The 16,923-nt window shown below is 45.6% G+C and overlaps 1 protein-coding gene across 1 annotated transcript in view; it reads left to right on the plus strand.

The window, feature by feature from the left end:
- The window catches only part of HMCN1 (hemicentin 1), a 157,914-nt gene that overhangs the window by 20,117 nt on the left and 120,874 nt on the right, over positions 1-16,923 (plus strand). Inside the window, 4 exon segments of the mRNA XM_050306823.1 lie at positions 6,754-6,824; positions 9,733-9,891; positions 10,458-10,580; positions 16,368-16,539. Coding sequence (XP_050162780.1) covers positions 6,754-6,824; positions 9,733-9,891; positions 10,458-10,580; positions 16,368-16,539 — 525 coding nt within the window.

Genomic DNA, 16,923 nt, shown 5'->3' on the forward strand with positions numbered 1-16,923 from the left:
ATGACAGTCAGAACTTGATCCCATGTGGTTAAAACTTAAAGTATTCTGGTCTCTTTGCCTCTTAGTTGTGCACCAGGAATAGACAAAACCTTCTAGAGGGGATGCTCAGGTGGATTACTTCCTCAGAACAATAACCAACCTGTAGTTCTACTGAATTCAGACTTCCTTCCTTGCAGCCAGAGGGAGCAGATTTCGTGTCTGGTTCCATGGTGTGATGTACCACTCGTGCAAGGGGCTTGAGAAGCCCTGAGGCTGTTCTGTGCACCAGCCATTGAAGAAAGAATTTGTGGCAAACCTGGATTTATTTTAACCATCTCTGGGTAGAGGAGGTCACTCTGCACACCCAGTGGTTTGTGACTGTAGCTCTCAGGAGGTGGAGATAACACTGTGCGGTTGTTACTATGCTGGGCCTGATTTGTATTAATAACTTTCAGACAACCACACTTGAGGCCCATAAGTCAAACTTTATTCTTGTTGCAGTAGACAAAAGATGAGCATATTAGATTTTATCCACTGTGGGTCCAGTGAGCTTTTCCAAGAAATTAAACATAAATCGTACCTTTTCCCTTTTTTATTACTATTGTTATTATTATTGTTATTATTATTATTTTATTGTTATTTTAATGATATTTTTATTATTTTAATTTTAATGTTATTGTTATTATTGTTATTTAAAAACAAACAAACAAAGTCATGGGCTCATAACTGTTATAACAATGGGAAATAATGCTACAAACACGGCACTGACTAAGGCACATTGTTACCAAAACTTGTGTTAGAATGAAGCACAAGGCTTTACATTTGGTCTTTAGTAATCCTTTTCTAGCTTATATTTTCAGAGTCAGCGGCTTGGTTTTAGTAGTCTGTGATAGAAGTTTGCAGTCATTTGGGTTGCATTAAACGATAATGGTAAAAACAACCCTCTAATTCTGTGTATGTTTGTCAGCTGTGTGAGGAACAAAAGCAGTCAGTGCCCTTTGAGACGGCAGTGGAAAGTGTTTCGTGTGCTGTAGCTGTGTGATGAGCCTGTGTGGTGAGTCCTGGGAATCACTTCCAGAGGCAGCTCCTGAGGGATCTGCGGTGGGGGGAGATCCTGGCCGGCAGGACCCAATTTGCTGGTAGGAAATGAGGGGCCTGTGCTCCTGGGCCCCCTAGGACAGACAGCTGGTGAGGAGCCCTGGCAGTACTCTGACCTCCTTAATCCTTGGAGGTCTGCAGAAGAGTTAGAGGCAGAGCTTTACAAAGAATTGGATACAATCCTCTTTCTCTGAGAGGAGCATTAAATCAGCTAAAGCTCAGTGCTCAGCACTCTTAAGGAATAATTGTACACCGGTTGCTTTTGGCAGTGATCTTGGTTTAAGCATTTTAGCTGTCCCAGCTGATTATTCCCAACCCTTAAACATCTCTTTACTAATGGTGAAAGTGATGTTTCATATATATCTGTATGTAAATGGGCAGGCAGGGGTGTGGATGTGTGGATATGAAGCTATATGTCTGTGTATGGATATATGAAACCCACCTTAGCCCAGAACTGTCAGGATTGCGGGAGCCCAGTGCTGAACTGGCCAGTCCACTTCACAGATCAAAAAGGATGTGAAATACAATGGTCACCCAGGTTTTCTGTGTGTTCCAAGGTGGGGAAAACATCTTATTAGTGAGCTGTAGACTATGTAATGAAGAAATAACTGAATATAAATTAGTATTGCTATTATCAGTGCTTTGCTGCTGTTCTGTGGTTGCGTTTTGGGGTTTGGTTCTTCCTTTTTTCTTTTTCATTTGTAGTGTTGTAATTCTGAAGAATGTATTTCTTTGGAAGTATCCAAAGGTGTGGAGATCTTTGGGGGTGATCTCTTGTTTTGTTTATTTGTTTATTTATTTTTTGATACTGGATATGGGTTTGCATTAGGGAAATGTCCTTGCTGTGAATTAGGAGGAGGAATTCTGTGGCTGAGAGTGCTCAGCATCTCTGCCAAAATTCCTTCAGCTACCAAGTATCAATTAGACTATTTTTTTTTTCTTTCTGGAACAAACAAATGCAATGATCTGAGTTGATGAGAGGTAGGCAAATGGCTTCCATATTCCTTTGCTGGATGTCCTGGAGCGTCCAGCTGTCCCGGCAGACAGTTGGTGCAGATGTGTTCCGTGGTCAGAACAGGGAGTGCCAAGAGTGCAGTCACCCTCAGTGTAATTATGTGTGATTGTGTGTCCTGGGGAATGTGTGGTTTTCCCAACTCAGCTTGTACATAAACATGGGGCCATTTGAGGTGTGGCACAAAGCCATGGAAAAACAGCAGGCCAGGAATGGCCAGTTTCTCAGGTTACCAAAGCTTTTCTCATTTACTGAGGAGGAGGTTTTGACCAGATATGCCCTGGAAAGGAAGTGTCAGAATCCTGTTCCTCCATTTTCTCTTGTCACAGTTGTTTAATTCCTTGGGTACAAGCTCAGACACCACAGTGGCCACACTGAGTTTTGTGATTTGAGTTTAGGAAGTGCAGTCCTTGTTCAGGAATGCGCAGCCGTTCCTTTAAACGTTCCCTGTCTAGTGCTGTTGGTTTCTGTGTGCAGGCAACATCAAGCCTGGGATCTGCAGGTCAGTCTGACAGAGCTGACATTTACACTGTGCTTGGCAGACAGGAGAGTTGAGTTGCTGCCTCACAAAGCCTTGATGCCTTGCTGGGGCTTTTTCAGGTTTTTCACCTTTCCACAGTCCCCTCTGGAGGACCAGGAAAACTTTGGAGCGCTGAGCAGTGAGGAGACCCCCACAGCAAACTACACCAAACATTCCCATAGAGGTGCCTAAAATGGATTAATCAGAATGGAAAACCTCACCTCCCCATCCCTGGCAGTGTCCAGAGCCAGGCTGGATGGGGCTTGGAGCAGATTGGGATAGTGGAAGGTGTCCCTGCCCATGGCAGGGGGTGGGATAGGGTGATCTGTAAGGTTCCTTCCAACCCAAACCACTCTGTTAGAGTATTCCACGTGTCAGCCTTTGCCTAATGAACTAGAGAACTTAAAAGAAGTGTTGTTCTCTTCTGCTAGCTGTGTTTGCAGGATGTACTTTCTGAGTGAATATTCTGTATTTGGAATGACAGGTTTGTAACTCTGCTTGATTTGGGTGATGTCTGACTTGTGTCATGCAGTTATTGAGACTTTGGGCCATTCTGGATGTGGAGTTGATGATTCTGGAGGTTTTTTCCAGCCCAAATGGTTCTATGGATCTGCTGTGCAGCCATTGCACTGAGCTGCACTGAGGCCTCATTCCGCATCCAGAGTCACCACTGCAGCTTGATTTAGACTTCACAAGTTTTGAGGTTCTTATTGTATTGGTAATTTAAGCCTCTGTAAGAACTTTCTGGGGTGTTTTGTGAGAGAGCTTGCCAATCCTTCCAAGGGTTCCTTTTGGAGATAGCTCCCAGTTGGCAAGTAAGACTTGAAGGAACGGCTGGAGCTGTGTCAGGGCAGGCTCAGGTTGGATCTCAGGGAAAGGTTCTTCCCCCAAAGGGTGGTTGGCACTCCCAGGCTCCCCAGGGCAGTGGACACAGCCCCAAGGCTGCCAGAGCTCCAGGAGGGTTTGGACAACGCTCTGAGGGACAGGGGGGGTTGTTGGGGTGTCTGTGCAGGGCCAGGGGTTGGACTGGATGGTCCTTGTGGGTCCCTTCCAGCTCAGGGTAGTCTGTGATAAACTTAAAGTACTTCTTCCAGTGTCCTCTCACTTTTGTCCCTCCTGAGCACTTTTTGAAGGGCTGTGCTCCCCTGTGTTCCCTGTGTTCCCCTGTGTTCCCTGTGTTCTCCTGTGTTCTCCTGTGCTCCCCTGTGTTCCCTGTGTTCCCTGTGTTCCCTGTGTTCCCTGTGTTCTCCTGTGTTCTCCTTTGTTCCCTGTGTTCCCCTGTGTTCCCTGTGTTCTCCTGTGTTCCCCTGTGTTCTCCTGTGCTCCCCTGTGTTCCTTGTGTTCCCTGTGTTCCCCTGTGTTCCCTGTGTTCCCCTGTGTTCCCTGTGTTCTCCTGTGCTCCCCTGTGTTCCCTATGTTCCCTGTGTTCTCCTGTGTTCCCTGTGTTCTCCTGTGTTCCCCTGTGTTCCCCTGTGTTCTCCTGTGCTCCCCTGTGTTCTCTTGTGTTCCCTGTGTTCCTTGTGTTCCCTGTGTTCCTTGTGTTCCTTGTGTTCCCCTGTGTTCCCCTGTGCTCCCCTGTGTTCCCTATGTTCCCTGTGTTCTCCTGTGTTCCCTGTGTTCTCCTGTGTTCCCTTTGTTCTCCTGTGTTCCCTGTGTTCTCCTCACTCCTCAAACAGCCTTGCTTGGGTTGCACCTCGAGGCCACGGGGTGAGGATGAAGGACAGTGGAGCTGGTGGAGGCTGTGAAGGCAAGGACAGCTTTTCTGGCAGGCAGGTCACTCGTGGTGGTGGCACAGCTCCTGATGTAGGTGCCGTGTCCCAGGGCAGCTCTTTGCTGGGCTCTGGCAGAGGGCAGCTCTTTGCTGGGCTCTGGGCAGAGGGCAGCTCTTTGCTGGGCTCTGGGCAGAGGGCAGCTGGAGCCCTGGTGGGATCCTGCAGGAAGCTTGGCCAAGGGCTCTGGCTTGGCATCGCAGCCAGCCCTGGCTGCCTCAGGGGGAACGAGGCCAAGTTCTCATCCCACCTGATGGGCTGTTTTAGCTTAGCTGCAATAGTGTTGCTTTTCAGATCTTTATTTTATAGGGGGAAAAAAAGCCTTTCCAAAGGATTTACTGCTTTAGATTGAAAAACCTAATCCCTCAACTGCTGGGAGTAATGGAGCCAGTGGGGTTGTATGGAAAAACCCCACTCAGTGATGTGCTTTCCAACAGTGGTTGTCAGGGGATACATCGGAAGGCAAACAATGTGGAGGGAGCTTTATTACAGGTGCTGGCTTTAAAGGATGCCCGAAGGACAGCAGTGCCAGCTGGAGTGGGAGCAGTGGGATCACGGCAGGATGAGGTGAGGGAAGGAGCGATGAGTCCTTACAGCAGCTCTTCTGATCATACTGTAGTATTTTTGTACATGACATGCACAGATAAATGACTCACAGCCATACAAAAAAAACCCCTAAGACAGTTTAATGTTCTAGGAAAGGTTTTGTGTGATCTCTTGGGTGACTTTCAAACAAATGAAACCCTACACTTAGCAAAAGGCACTTGTAAACAGAGCCCCCCCAGCAAACAGGGGTGTGTTAGAGTAGACTTTAGTGATGGCTGTTGTTGAAACTGCAGTGAAATAAAACTTTGGACTGTTTAAAGCAGAAAAACGTGTAGATTATATAGAAGATAAGTGCATATTAACTTTTATAGAGGTTGGAAAGCGCTGTGAGGTCTGCTGAGGCAGCACTTCCCTGTGAGTTACAGCTGCGTGGAATTGGCTCTGCTGCACTTTCCTGCTTTGCCTTTCCCCTGACAGCACAATCGTGCCCCACTTTGTCTGCAGGGACTCAGCTGATCCCTTGGAGTGGTTTGGGCACTCAGCTGGCAGAAATGTCTGTGTGTGTATTTGTATTTATTTATTTCTGGCACAGCACCCTGGCCCCGCTGAGCTGGGTGGGGGCCAGTGCTGGCCCTGGGCCGGGGCAGGGGTGCCTGCCCAGAGCGGGGCAGGAATGCAGGGCACCCCTGCCAAGGCAGATGAAGGTGCACAGGCAGGAAATCACAGCCACAGGAAACCAGCTGGCTGGAGCCACACTGGATACCCTTGGGAAGGGAGCTGTTGGAGGGGCAGCTCAGTGGGACTGGGAAGTGCTCACGTACCCGCTGCTGTTGCTGACACACCCCAGGCCACTGTAGTTTGGGGTCCTGCCTTTTCTCGATAGACAGACATGGAAAATGTCATGAATAAAGTTGTTTCTGCTTTGGTTCTTTCTGGCACTCCTGCAAGGTACACTGGGATTGGGTATTGGGCTCACACAGGGATTTTCCAGCCAGAGGTATACAGTTCTTTTTCTGGGAAGAGATGTGGTACCTCTTCTTTTCTTTTTTTTCCTTTTCTTTCTTTTCTTCCATAGGTGAAGGTACAAAGGCACTATGTGTGTTCTGTCCAGAAAGGCCTCCTCATGTTTACCTTAAATCACAGAATCATGGAATGGTTTGGGTTGGAAGGGACCTTAAAGCCCACCCAGCCCCACCCCTGCCCTGGGCAGGGACACCTTCCACCAGCCCAGGTTGCTCCAAGCCCCGTCCAACCTGGCCTGGGACACTCCCAGGGATCCAGGGGCAGCCACAGCTTCTCTGGGCACTCTGTGCCAGGGCCTGCCCACCCTCACAGCCAGGAATTCCTTCCCAGTATCCCATCTGACCCTGCCCTGTGGCAGTGGGAAGCCATTCCCTGTGTCCTGTCCCAGGTCCCTCTCCAGCTCCCCTGGAGCCCCTTTATGTACTCAGGCTGCTGTAAGGTCTTCCCAAAGCCTTCTCCAGGTTGAAGAGCCTATTTCTGGAAAAATACATTATTCCTTGGTCCAGCCACATTTGTTTTGGGGACTTTTGATCCCTTCTGATTACTAAGCAGTGAAATGTTTGGTCGAAATCAAAGGTGAAAGAAAGAAGGCTTTATGTGCCTGTAAATGTTTAAGGCTCATAGAAACTGGTCATACTGGAATGGTAGAAAGTTACTAGATTGGATTCATGAGTTTCAGTGCTGGGGGTCTCATTCTCAACTCATCCTTTCTGTTCATGCTTTTAGTTTCATTTTTTTACTATCAGATGCCTTCTGATAACTTCATGTTTGCATCGTATTTTAATTTTTTTTTTTTTTCATCTTAGAGATTGGTCCAGTGACAATAACCACAGATCCCAAGAAATTTCAATTTGAACTCAGGGAACTTTATGTTCAGGTGAGTAACTTCTTTGTGGTTCTTTCATTTCCTTGTGCTTATCTTTCCTCTTGTGCTGAAATTGCCGCTCCAAGGATTCACGAGGGTGTAGGTCACTCACCTCTGCCATTTTACCTGGGCCAGCCGTCCTCTTTCTGTTCTCTGCTCATCCTGATTTGTTCCCACTGCCCTGGGGAGCCTGTTCAGTGCCAACCCCCTCTGGGGGAAGGACCTTTCCCTGAGATCCAACCTGGCCCTGCCCTGGCACAGCTCCAGCCATTCCCTCAGGTGAAGGAAAGAAAGGGAAATATTGGAATGGAGTTACCCTGAGTGGCAGAAAATATGTTCCTATTGTCTTGTCTTTAATCAAGCAAATTACTCCTGACCTGTGGCAAACCTTGCTGGAGTCAGCAGTGCCAGACAGGCTCTCCCTCAGAAACTGGCACAGGGTGTAGTCCCTGCGGGAACAGATTGCTTGAAGATTAAAAGCTGGCAGAAGGTTTGAATTCAGAGAAAACAATAGCTATTATGCTTTCCTCCTTCATGGGGAAGTTTAAACTTCCAAAATCCTTCCAGATGTTTTGTTTTCTCAATAGTTATGGGCAATATGGGCAGCTGTTTCTAAAAGGTACATGATTTAGATGAAGCTTTTGGGAATTTCAAACTCTGTTTCTAAGCAAGATGTTTAAAAGTCACTGCCTAATGAAGTTTAGGTTTCTTTCTTTAATGCTGATTGATTGCATATTTCATAATTGCTTCCAAGATGTGCTCATTCAGCTAAATGAGGGCTGTCACTGAGCTGGTGAAGAACCTGATCCTGGGTTACCTGTGTTCGATCTGGAATTAACTGGGAATCATTCTTATGGACAGCACGACAAGGACTTGGACCTGGCTCCTTGGTGCCTCCGTTTTTTTTAGAGTTAAAAAGATTTTTTGTGTATTCTAGCAATCAGTTTTCACAATGGATATTAATTTGCATAAGCACCATACTGAAATCTTGTCTGTATAACAATCTTTAAAGTGCATTCTCAGAGCTGGAGTGTTCCATGGCCCTGGGGTACAGCTGCCAAGGCACTTGTGTCAGCAGCTGTGGAAAGGGCTGATTTGAGCATTGCTCAGTGCAAAAAAGACAACTTCATGAATGAAATAGTATTCTGTAAGGCTGTTGGTAGTGCTTTTTAATTTACATACTAGATTTACCCATTTGTAGGTGTTTACAATGCCATTTCAGTAAAGAGATTTTAAATGGGGGGATAGTACAGATGAGCTCAGCTGGCTCCATTTGTGTGTGCCTGTCCAAACTGAAGGGAAAATGATGCCTGCTGGGCTTTCCTCACCTCTGTCTTTCCAGAAAGCTTCGCAGGGTAATTGTAACCATATTTAATTTGGAGGGAAAGGCAGGAAATATTGAATGGAAAATGTTCCTATTTTTTTTTAAATGAAGGCAATACACCAGGTTCAATGGTAGGAAGGAATCCTGCCCTGTGAGGGTGGGCAGGCCCTGGCACAGGGTGCCCAGGGAAGCTGTGGCTGCCCCTGGATCCCTGGGAGTGTCCCAGGCCAGGTTGGACGGGCCTGGAGCAGCCTGGGCTGGTGGGAGGTGTCCCTGCCCAGGGCAGGGGTGGCACTGGATGGGCTTTAAGGTCCCTTCCCACCCAAAGCATTCCATGTTAATGATGATGATGATGAGTTGTAGCTCTGCCCAGTTGCCTTTTGAAAATACTCTTCTACATCAGGGGAATAAAAATAGATTCTCCCTTGAATTTCAGGCTGTCTGGGGTCTGCACTGGCCATTCCCATAAAAGTAAGGCCAGGTGCAGGAAGGACTGACATAAAAAGAGCGATGGCTCTGATATGACTTCTAGAAAGAATAATGGCAAAGTGCTTATTCTTTAAAAGAGATGAGAAATTTATTGATATTCCTGCTTTGAAATGGGGTTAAGAATACTGATAGATTAAACTTGTTACCAACATGAACATTTCATTGAGGACAACCAAAATTCTCTGGGATGAGGGATGGAGAGGCAGGTTTTTATTCTGGTTTGTGTGTTGGTGTGAATGTTTAACCTCAAAACATAATTTTTGATGTCATCTCAAGAATTAAAATTCAGTGCAGCAACTGCATGACCTGTTTTCCTCTTCCTTCCCAGCATGTGGATATTGTATATACATGTGCGTGAAGGTGTGTTGGTGTTAAAAGGAAAAGGAATTTTACATTAAATGCTGAACATGCAGAGCTCTGTTGCAGTTAACAGGGCAGGTTTCACAGTTCATATCAACTTTTTGGAAAGTTCTGTCTCCAATATGCCAAGTTAATTTTTATGAGAGCTAAAGTCAGCTTTTATTTAAACAGTATTTTTCCCAAATTCTTCATTTAGGAAGAGAAACTGATGCTTTCCTATAAAGTTCAAGTCATACTTGGAAGCATTTTGATTAAACACATGCTCTGAAAAGCCTCCAGCTCTGCAGCTGCTGCAGTGCAGGTCTCTGGGAGAGAGTGCCCCTGTGCTCAGCTCCTGCCCCAGTGGGAAGTCCAGGGCACATTCCTGCTGTTCTGGTGTCCAAAGGTGTTCCTGGAGCTCGGCAGTGCCGGTGGGATCATCTCCCATCTGCTCGAGCTACCGGAGCAAGGACATTGCTGGGGAAGGGAGGGGTGGGAGTGGGAAATGGAGCTGCCACAAGGGCTGGAGCTGAGCACAATGGGGAGGAGAGTGACCATGGCACCAACCACAACTCTTCCTTGGAGTTTCTCTTCCCTTTGGAGTCATCTGTGCCAGCACCCTGCAGCAACCACACACTCCTTAGGGTAAAAAAAGGGAATAAATGATGACAAGAAAGTATCTGTCTTGGATGTCCCCAAACAGCACCCAATCTGGCACATTTTTTTTTTCTTAAAAAAATGCTTTGTTTTTCTTCTGCTTGTGACCAGGGTGGTGGAGACTGTCCAGAGATGAGCATTGGGGCAATAAAGATCGCTCTGGAAATTTCCCTGCCTGGTTCCTTCATCTATGTCTTTACTGATGCCAGATCCAAGGATTACAGACTGACCCACGAGGTGCTTCAGCTCATCCAGCAGAAACAGTCACAGGTACAGAGGGTTTGCATTCTGAGCTGGTTTGTGGTTTTCAGTGCCCTGTTTCTCAGTGACAGAGGGTACAGTTCTCCTGTGTGAGGCTCAGTGAAACCTTTTTACAGAGTGAAAAAGTGAACCCCTTTTTACAGAAGGGATCATAACACTGCATTCCAGGGACCTTTCTTTTGTTTTCTTCTTTTTTTCAAATAGAGAGTTGCCTGATCTGGTTGAAAAACAAAACCGAAAAGCTAGACTTAAAGGGCTATTCCTTTTAATGTTATAAATGGAACAGTGCAGCTGAGTCTGATACCCGTATATGTATTCTTGGCCAGCTTACCACTTCTGTGGATGTTTTCATATTGCTGTAAAATAAATACTGTGTGAAGTACAGGGCTGACAGATGAGGATCAGTGTAAAGGGGTTCTTGTCTGTTCCTTTTCTTCGTTGGTTTTCCACCAGCCCTGAGTGCAGTGATGCTGTCCTTCACACCCAGCCCAAGCAATACATTCTTCTGTGGTCATTGCAGTGTTTCCCTAAAATACACCACGTGCCAAATGATGTACTCTTTGCTTTCAACCCAGGTGGTGTTTGTGCTGACTGGGGACTGTGATGACAGGGATCACGTTGGCTACAAGGTCTATGAAGAAATCGCCTCAACCAGCTCTGGGCAGGTTTTTCACTTGGACAAAAAGCAAGTTAATGAGGTAACTTTGCTTGAGCTCTGCAATGTTTAGAGAAAACAGGGCAGGGGTTATCCTCTAAATCTTTAAGTGACCTGAGTGTGGGTTAGGGAGCAGAAGGGGAAGTTCTGAATGTCCTGGTCTTGGTATGTGCGCTCTCCCACTGTTGCCTTCCTTCTTTTTCCTTTTGCCGTGTCAGGACACAAATCCGTGACTTTCCCTGATGTTCGGGAGGTGTGCAGTGCCATCTCCAACCAGAGCCTCCCCAGCTGCCCCCTGCCTGTGCCACACAGCTTCCAGGAGGAGTGTTCTGGGCTCCAGGAAGCTCAGTGGCTTTTCTAGTCAGTCTGAGCCATCAGCAGCAGCTCTAAATGAGCTATTTGTTAGCAGGCAAAGGATTGCTAATTAGCCCGGAATGTTCCTCACATTATGAACTCTCAGGTTTCCATCCTTCACCCAGTAATGGTGGTAACTTTTAACTGAGGTTATTGTTGCAATTCTTGCCACCTCTGCTGGTAACTGAGGTTCCTGACCCACAGCCATGAAGGACTATTTTCTTTGAGAACTCCAGTGAGTCAGAAATGAAATTTCGAAAGTGCATGAGAAAACAATTTGGAGAGAGATGAAATCACATGATAGTTATCAGGAGAGCTGGAATTGTTTATAAATGTTGTAAACATTCCCCTTTGAATTCCCAGTGTAGGCAACGACTAGGTGAGGAGTTTTAATAAAAATTTACTCTGGTTTGTTCCTTTATCTTTCTTCCCTAGAATTTGGATAGTGGCAGATGTTGGAGATAAATTGCAGTTTTCTATTGTTGTTGCCTAGAAAAACTGATCTTCTTCTTGGGAGTGATAGAAGCTGTTGGCAGTGATGTGAAGGTGATCAAAAGGAGGAACTTCCCAGAGGATTTAGATAGGTTAGAAGTCAGAGGTAAAAGAAATCAGCTGTTGGGGATGTGCAGTTCCTGACCTGAATTTTGGTATTATTTATGTATGAAGGGTAAAACTTGTTTCTGTGACACTCCCTGAGATCCCCTTTTACAGGAGGGATTGTGATAGAACTGAATGGTGTATAAGGTCCCTTCCAACCCAACCCATGCTGTGATACTCTACCAATGGGAAATGCTCTTTACTGGGACTGAAGTTCTAGGATAAAGCTTTTGTTTGATTGCTTTGGTTTTGTTTTCTTCTGCTTTTGGGAGGTAGAAGTGAGCAGAAAAAGCCACTTATCTTAAGCACTGTGAGAGATTGCCTAAGGTGAAAAAACCCCGCTAAATCCCTTTCAGAAGTTTTCCACAATAACTGCCAAACAATTTGCAGTAAAACCAAACCCCAGAGCCTCTGAAATAATTTCGGTGATCGCTGACCTCACACAAAGCTGTGTCTGGGCTAAGGGACTGTGACAATGAGTTGACCCAGTTGCTGTGATCCCACAGGAAACCTTTCCTGCAGATTTCAGGTGTGGATCAGAAGTGCTGATCTCAGGGCATCTCCACTAGCGGGTGGATGCAAAGGAACAGATCTTGCTGTTTATGGTGCAGCCCTCAGGCAGGACTCAGCTGAAATCAAACCTGCCCTCCTTTGTCCCTGAGTAGCTGGTGATGTGTAAAGAATGCAGTTTCTAAATGCTGAGCACACTCCCCGTCGTGGGCCTAGAGAGAGCTAAGCTGGAGAGTGGATAAGGAACAGCTCCACAGTCACTGAGTGAACCCCTTGCCAAACCAATGCTTTGTTTTGTTCAAACATTCTTGGTTGTTCTACCCCCAAAGAACCCAAACAAAGCTATTTTTAATGTATAAAGTTTCAAACCATTAGCCCCTGCTTGCCCTTTGAGCATTAAGTGGAGAATGAAGCAACATTCTAAGCTACCAGGAAACACAGCAAAACAAAACTTGATACACATCCAATGCTCGTGCACTGAGGAGGAGGAGAAAATGTAGTGCCTTTTTTATTTCTGAGAAACATGTTCTGATTTCAAATACTACAGCTGACTTGGGCAAAATTATTGTTGATTGGGTTCAGTCCAGCAAGGTATGAAATACATAAGTACCTCCACTTATCTGATGAACACAGCTCATCTAAGAGTCCGTGAGGAAGGGCATATTTTGACAAATTTGCCATGGTTTCCATACATTCAATTAATAAGAATATTCTTAAAGTCCAAAGCACAAGGTTTGATTTTGTTATCTAAAATTCTAGATTTCCTCCACACAAAGGAATGGTAGCATTCACATTTTGTCCCCAGTGTCTTAGAAAGGTTGTTATGCTTTTTTTATCAAAGCACTGAAGTCCTGGCCTTGAGAGGTGTTTCTTTAGGGTGAGCTTTCCTTGGCTGCTTTTGTAGGCTCAGGGCTTAATTTGCAGTAATTGCTTAGAATTAAAATGCATGGAGAGTGCCCATCAAACAAGGGTTAAATTCTGCTGTCAAGAGCAGATGCTGTATTTTCATAACCATGGTAGTAATTTTGACTTGAAGTTACCTGACCCCACACTTCTTCACTCCCCTCACAAGGAGTGCTGTAAGGCAATGCCTGTACAGGGTTCTGCTGCAGTGCAAAAGCAGTGGAGGTTTATGAGGCACTGGTGGTTCAGGTCGTGCCTCCAGGTCATTGTGATTGTTTGAGGTAAAACTGAGCCATTGCTGTGTCTTATGACCTGAACCGGTCAGTTTGGATAGAGCTGGGATGTCCCAGGGACTGAGCTAGTGAGTGGTCTTATTCCATTTCTTCTGGTATAGAAACACTTGGTTTTTCTTACTTTATTTTCTTCTTGTAAGAAGGAAAAGTTTCCCTTAGACTGTTTAAAAGTAAAGCTTTCCTCCTGATTTTTAATGTGAGTAGAAATCCTGTGGAGGAGACTGAAGCCATGGCACTTCCACTTTGGGGGAAGAAGAGGGTGTTGTTGAGTGATTTGAAAGGTGGATGAGACTAGATGGGAAAAAAAGAGTTTGGAATTTGGGTCAGAAGCATGTGACTAACAGTGATTATGGGAGTAAGAGGAGGTTGGGAGGGCACTGAAGACAAGATGGGTTACACAAGGTTTAAAAATGTAAAAGGCCCCTCACTGCTCCTCAAGAGTAAAATGAAGGGGACAAAGTCAAAAGCTCCACGTTACAGCTTAGGGGGAAGGGTTTGGCCTCCTCTTCTCTCCCATCCCAAACAGGCATTGTCCTTCCTTGTGGCAAAGAGGAGGACTGGTTTGATGGGAGAGGCAGCTGCACGCTTTACTCGGAAGGGATAAACAAGCCCTTGCAGCTGGCCCTTCTCTGGTTCCCATGGAGCTCGGAGGCTCGGCAGGAAGAGCTGTGCTCATGGACACAGAGTCATCACCATGAGCTGTGCTCATGGACACACGGTCATCACCATGAGCTGTGCTCAATCACCATGAGCTGTGCTCATGGACACACAGTCATCACCCAACTGCAGCAGGGCTGGCACAGCAGCTGGAGGCTGCCTCAGTTCTTTGGTCCCTAGCTCGGAAGAGCCTGGGATTCAACACTGAACCTTTCCAGTTGCCTGTTTTTTAAACATGTCATATTACATATTATCGTTTATGCTTTGTTTTCACAGTGTAATTTTCACACGCCTGTCTCAGTCCTTCTCTTTGACATGCATTTAAAAGCATTATTAGAATATGTAATTTTGGGGTGTATGAACCTACATTTACTTAAACAATGAAACAGTTAACTTGAAATGCTGTTGCTTTGACTGCTTGAGAAATATTCTTGAGTCCCAGAATAAACAGATGGGAATAGAGACCACGCTCCATAGACCTTCCAGATTTCAGCATGCATTCCAAGGAATGACCTGACAGCAGGGCAGGTTGCAAGAGCAAATTCTCGGGAGAAATGTTATAAATTATTGCCGTATTTGCCCTTCCCCCTCTAATAATCCTCAAGTCACATTTTGGCAAAACAACAAAAGCTGCTGTTGTTTTGGGGGCTTTCTCTAAGGATCCCAAAGGAAAAAAAACCTACTTCCAAAGCAGTGTTACAGCAGTATTGTAAACCTCTTTGGAATGATGGCTGGGAAATGGATCTCCCAGAACTGCCTATTGAACTTTGGAGAAAGATTTTGCTATAAAAGCAAGTTGCTGCCAGACTTCAGACAGCTGGGGCATTGTATTGCCTCCCATTTTCAGTTTTGATCTTGAAAAAACTCTCAACAACTGAAGTTCATATGGGTTCATTAAATTTTACAACACATTTAAAAACTTACCTGTGGAGTTGAGATCTTGGAATTCCGTGGAAACTTTCCCATCTGCCAAGTACAAAAAGGCGTTGTACTCATCTCAGCATATGTGAGGAGAACATGGAAGTTTCTTTTGGGAGCATTTTTGGACCCAGATGTATAATTCCTAAAGGTAAAACTGCAATGAGTTGGATCTTTCTGAAGCTCTGTGATTCCTGCTCCAGGCTTGTCTAAAGCAGAGTTGCTGCCTCAGTGGTGTCTCCAGCTCTTGCACAAACCCTGTTTCTCTCTTGGGCCATGTTCCTCCAGGGGTTTGGAGCAGTATAGTGAATTGTACTGTGATTTTTTGGGTATGTTCTTTTGAAAACATGCCCGAGCCCCTCTCTCACACAGACCCTCGTGGAAGGGACACTTGGTCAATGCTGTTTTACCTCATGTTGTGCTGGGAGCATTCATCTTGTCTCTGGTGAGCTGTTACTAAGAGTGGAGGGGTAATACTCTATGAAAACCTGCCCCCACATTTCAAATGTGTTTTCAGTGATGCCCTTCACTTATTGAAACTTCTTCCATGTTTGCACAAAGGCTGCTGTGCATTCACAGAGTAACATGGAAGAACAAGGACACTTTTCTTTAAAGCAGGCTGGAATCTCCTCTCTATCACAGAGTTACCTTGCACTCAAACCTATGGTATAACCCATATTTTTAAGGGAAAAAAGCAGGCACATTATGCCCAACAAGCCAAGGGAATGATGCTCTTTTGGGCTGGTGTGTTGAATCAGGTCCTTGAGCTAAAGGCTTGCTCTGGAGCCCTCCACTGCTGGTGGATGCTGAGTTTATTCTCGGGTTCCAAGTCTTGAACTGACAGAATCCAAAGCTCCTGTAAAAGATGTTGTAATGCAGTCACGGTCAACTGTCACCTAAAATCGTGGTTCAGTACCCCTGTGAGCCATGGTCACAGTGCTACACAAAGCCAGGATTGCTTCCATGGCATTAAAACACACACCCTGCAGCTCCTGGGGGGGCTGACTGTCCCCCTGCCCCTGAGCCCCCGGGCAGGGCAGAGAGTGGGAGCAGTGGGGCAAGGAACCTTCTGGGTGCAAAACACAAGTAGGGAACACCCTTCCCTCCCCTTCCTAACTCAACCTCCCTCCCTGCTGCAGGACATGCCTTCCAAAGCCTTGTTCCCCTCTAGTCCCAGCTCTGGGCTGTGCCTGACAGTGATTTGTGTGAGGTGTCTGAGGGGAGAAGGAACCAAAGAAGTCCCCAGATGACAATTGCTCAGTACACCTGGGTGAGGGAGGTTTCCTTCTTGCTTCATGCAGCTATAGTTGGTGACCACAAGCACCCACAGATTTGTATCCTAATTCCTTCTTAAAGTGTACCTGTGGATGTCGTGTGGAGATGTATCCAGGTCTGCTTGTGTACTCCTTTAAGCCTCACACTCAGCATGGCTTTGGTAGTATCTGCTATTAAAACTGCATTTCCTACAAGTATTAATATTTTAAAAAATGAATTAACTTGGAATCTCTACAAGGCAGTATAGACAGTATTTCAGCAGAAAATATTTCAACAGCAAATGCTTTTGACAGTATAATAACAACTGTTACTTTCTCTTTTAGGTGTTAAAATGGGTTGAAGAAGCAGTCCAAGCCTCCAAAGTGCATCTCCTGTCTACAGACCATTTGTCCATGGCTGTAAATATTTGGCAGATCCCTTTTGATCCCAGTCTGAAAGAGGTCACAGTGTCCTTGAGTGGTCCTTCACCAGCAATCGAGATTCACGATCCTTTAGGTGAAGCAGTTTCTGCCTCCTTTTGTGACAGCAAAAAAAGGAAATGAATAAGCACTTCTGACATTTTATTTTTTCCCGATATTCCATTTTTTTTGGCTGGGAGGAAACTGGAAACCTTCCCTATTCTGTTCACTTCGTCTCACCTCCATCTTCTTTCTTACAATTTGTCCTTGTATTCCAAGTTTATGGACACATTTGCATTTCGTCTATTTCTGTATTTAGGGTTTATAGGTGATGGTTTGGTTTACTGGGGAAAGGCAAAGCAAGGCCTGGATTCTTTGCACTACAGTAGCATTCAGAATCAAACCCTGTGTCCTGTGCCCATCTCCAGCTGAGCAGTGAGAGATTTGGAGCTAATTTGTCACTGAAGATCTTTTGAACAAA

This window comes from Myiozetetes cayanensis, unplaced genomic scaffold (assembly GCF_022539395.1).
Source record: "Myiozetetes cayanensis isolate MyiCay16 unplaced genomic scaffold, myiCay2020 scf12, whole genome shotgun sequence".
Classification (NCBI taxonomy): domain Eukaryota; kingdom Metazoa; phylum Chordata; class Aves; order Passeriformes; family Tyrannidae; genus Myiozetetes; species Myiozetetes cayanensis.